The 2,439-nt window shown below is 43.5% G+C and overlaps 1 protein-coding gene across 1 annotated transcript; it reads right to left on the reverse strand.

The window, feature by feature from the left end:
* Positions 1-814: 814 nt before the first annotated feature.
* On the reverse strand, positions 815-1,336 carry LOC140216629 (uncharacterized). Its single transcript, XM_072287009.1, has one exon. The coding sequence runs from the start codon at positions 1,334-1,336 to the stop codon at positions 815-817; it is 522 nt and encodes a 173-aa protein (XP_072143110.1).
* Positions 1,337-2,439: the final 1,103 nt, after the last annotated feature.

The following is a 2,439-nucleotide window of genomic DNA, read 5'->3' on the forward strand; positions in this document are numbered from 1 at the left end:
TGTAGGGTCGGGCGAAGCAGATTAGGACGGCACGCACGCAGAAATAAGCACGGTGAGGCACGGTCGCGGAGACTGCGAAGGAACGGAACACCAGTGCTGACGTCACTACGCCGCGGTTTCCGGTCTCCCCTCGCATCGTCAGCGTCAGCAGCAGCGCGGGGTGCTCCACGGGGGGCGGAGCTACAGCGCCATTTTAACCGACGATTACGTCGCTCCTAAGCAAAAATACCCCCCCCCCCAAAAAAAAAAAAATTTACCTCCATGGTTTATAAGGTTCCCGCATCCGTATATGAGCGTCTTATTGAATTTGACAATCTTCAGCTTCCCTTTAACATGACTTATTTTGCCATACAGAGACTGGCTGCCGTGTATCTTAGTGTTACTGGTTTTAAGATGAAGCCTGAAGTTCTTGGTAAAATGTTTCAGAAATAACGTAGTCAATACTCAGATGAAGATAATACTTCTGACAGGAACAACATGCTTTTAGTTTCTAATTAGCCACGCAATTAGATTACCAGAGCCAAACCACTTGATCTATAAGAGGACAACCCAACAAAGGTTTATTTCAAATGTAAAATAAGGGCAAGCGCTTGCTCCACCTCTGCTGGTAAGGAACATGGCACTTCCACTCCTGTAAAGTTTTTAAAACTTCCTAGCATGGAAAGCACAAACCACTTTTACGATGCACATAATACATTCGGGAAATGTATTGATGCAGGACTCACAAAAATTTATGTGTTGCTAAAATCGGTGATGAGGGGCTTGTGATGCCTGCAGCTATTATAACAATGTCGTCAAGTAGTCCCACCATGCTTCATGGGATTCTTGTTGACAACACTTTGAATATTTTCATTCGCTGTATAGCACGCTCTACACTAATTCTTGCTGACGCTATCTTTTGTGTCCTAAGTGCATCACCCTTTGGTATATTCTTTTGTTTTCTGAATGGAGGCCTGATTAACTCAATTAAGTTCTCCGCACAAATGTCATCGATAAGAAAGCCATGGTCGGCCTTTATGGCATCTGATATCGGGTCTAGTTGCTTGATGAGGCAGCTTTGCTCAAAAACGGCCTTGTCTGAGGTGCGGCCTCCATATCTTTGGCTTATGTGGGCAAAAAGACCACTTGGCGTAACAGTCACCATATATTTAACCATGAAACCTTTCTTATAGAAGGAGTAGGTCTGTAATGCACATCGCAAACAGTTGGGCTGGCCAATAGGAATTTCGGTGCAATCTACAATGACACGCACGTTACCGAGTTTAAAACAGACAGGCAAATGTTCAACATCTACTTTTGGTGGCACAGCCACAGTTACTTTTAATATTTCAGACATCAACTCAACAGTCTTTGCAATTATACTGCTACATATAGTTAGAGAACAGTTAAAAAGGTGGCTCAAGAATGCAGTGGAAATATTACGCTTCAATTTCACAAATGTCAATGCAATTCTTTCTTTTGCACATAACTGGTGCCGTCCTGAAAGCGGATGAACTTTTGTGTAGCACGTCACAAGAGCATTCAGAACACCGACTGATGGCAGGCCTGTGAACGTATTTACGTTGGTACTGTTTATCGTGTCCACAAACTTCTGTGGAAAAAAACCCGATGTCACTTTGACAGCCTTGCTTTCTGTAAGCCTTGTCCCTGAATCTATTTCTAGGAGGAAACTTGCCACATCTTTTTCTTCTCTTGAGTACTTTGCCATTAATGTCTGGGGGCTAGTTTGGCAAGCACATTCCTGTCACAAAACAAAAGCAAGAGTTATAATGTCTGACACAACTGATGCGAGATGCAGCTTCTTTTCTGTCATTCCAATAATGCACGTCAATGTGTTAAATTCAATGTTGGAAGTAGGAAACCCGGGGTTCTTGCATCAGTTAATTTGCACCCATCACACACCACAACGCTTTCGCGAAGTAAATCCAGATAGCATGCTGCCGGCTAGGTAAAGACAGCTACCACATCACAATTATATAGAAAAATAAATTACCATATTTGATATGTCCTTGCCACTTATGGTGTTTGCAAAGCTTTGGTCCATGCTGTTAGGGGATGGGAGATCGTCCTGCAATGTCAGATAGAGTTTAGTTCAAGGAACCAGGGGTTAAGCAATGTGTGCACAAGTTGCAGTTAATGTGCGCCCATCACACACCACATGATACAATGCTTTTACGAAGTAAATGCAGAAAGGATGCTGCCGTCTAGGTAAAGACAGCTACCACAACACATACATATACAAAAAGAAATTACCATATTTGTCACTTATTTGGTCCATGCTGTTGCTGTCAGGGGATGGTAGATCGTGCTGCAATGTCAGACAGTTTAATCCCAAGGAACTAGTGGCTAAGCAGTGTGTGCACAAGTTGCAGGCAGCCAATTTACCATGGTGGTCGTGCTGACAGGTGCATGGGGCAACGCCTTTGCTTCTAATGGCGA

This window comes from Dermacentor andersoni, chromosome 3 (assembly GCF_023375885.2).
Source record: "Dermacentor andersoni chromosome 3, qqDerAnde1_hic_scaffold, whole genome shotgun sequence".
NCBI classification, from domain to species: Eukaryota; Metazoa; Arthropoda; class Arachnida; order Ixodida; family Ixodidae; genus Dermacentor; species Dermacentor andersoni.

Excerpts from the sequence above, each read along its gene's own strand:
- LOC140216629 (XM_072287009.1), bottom strand. The coding sequence starts at position 1,336 with ATGTCTGAAATATTAAAAGTAACTGTGGCTGTGCCACCAAAAGTAGAT.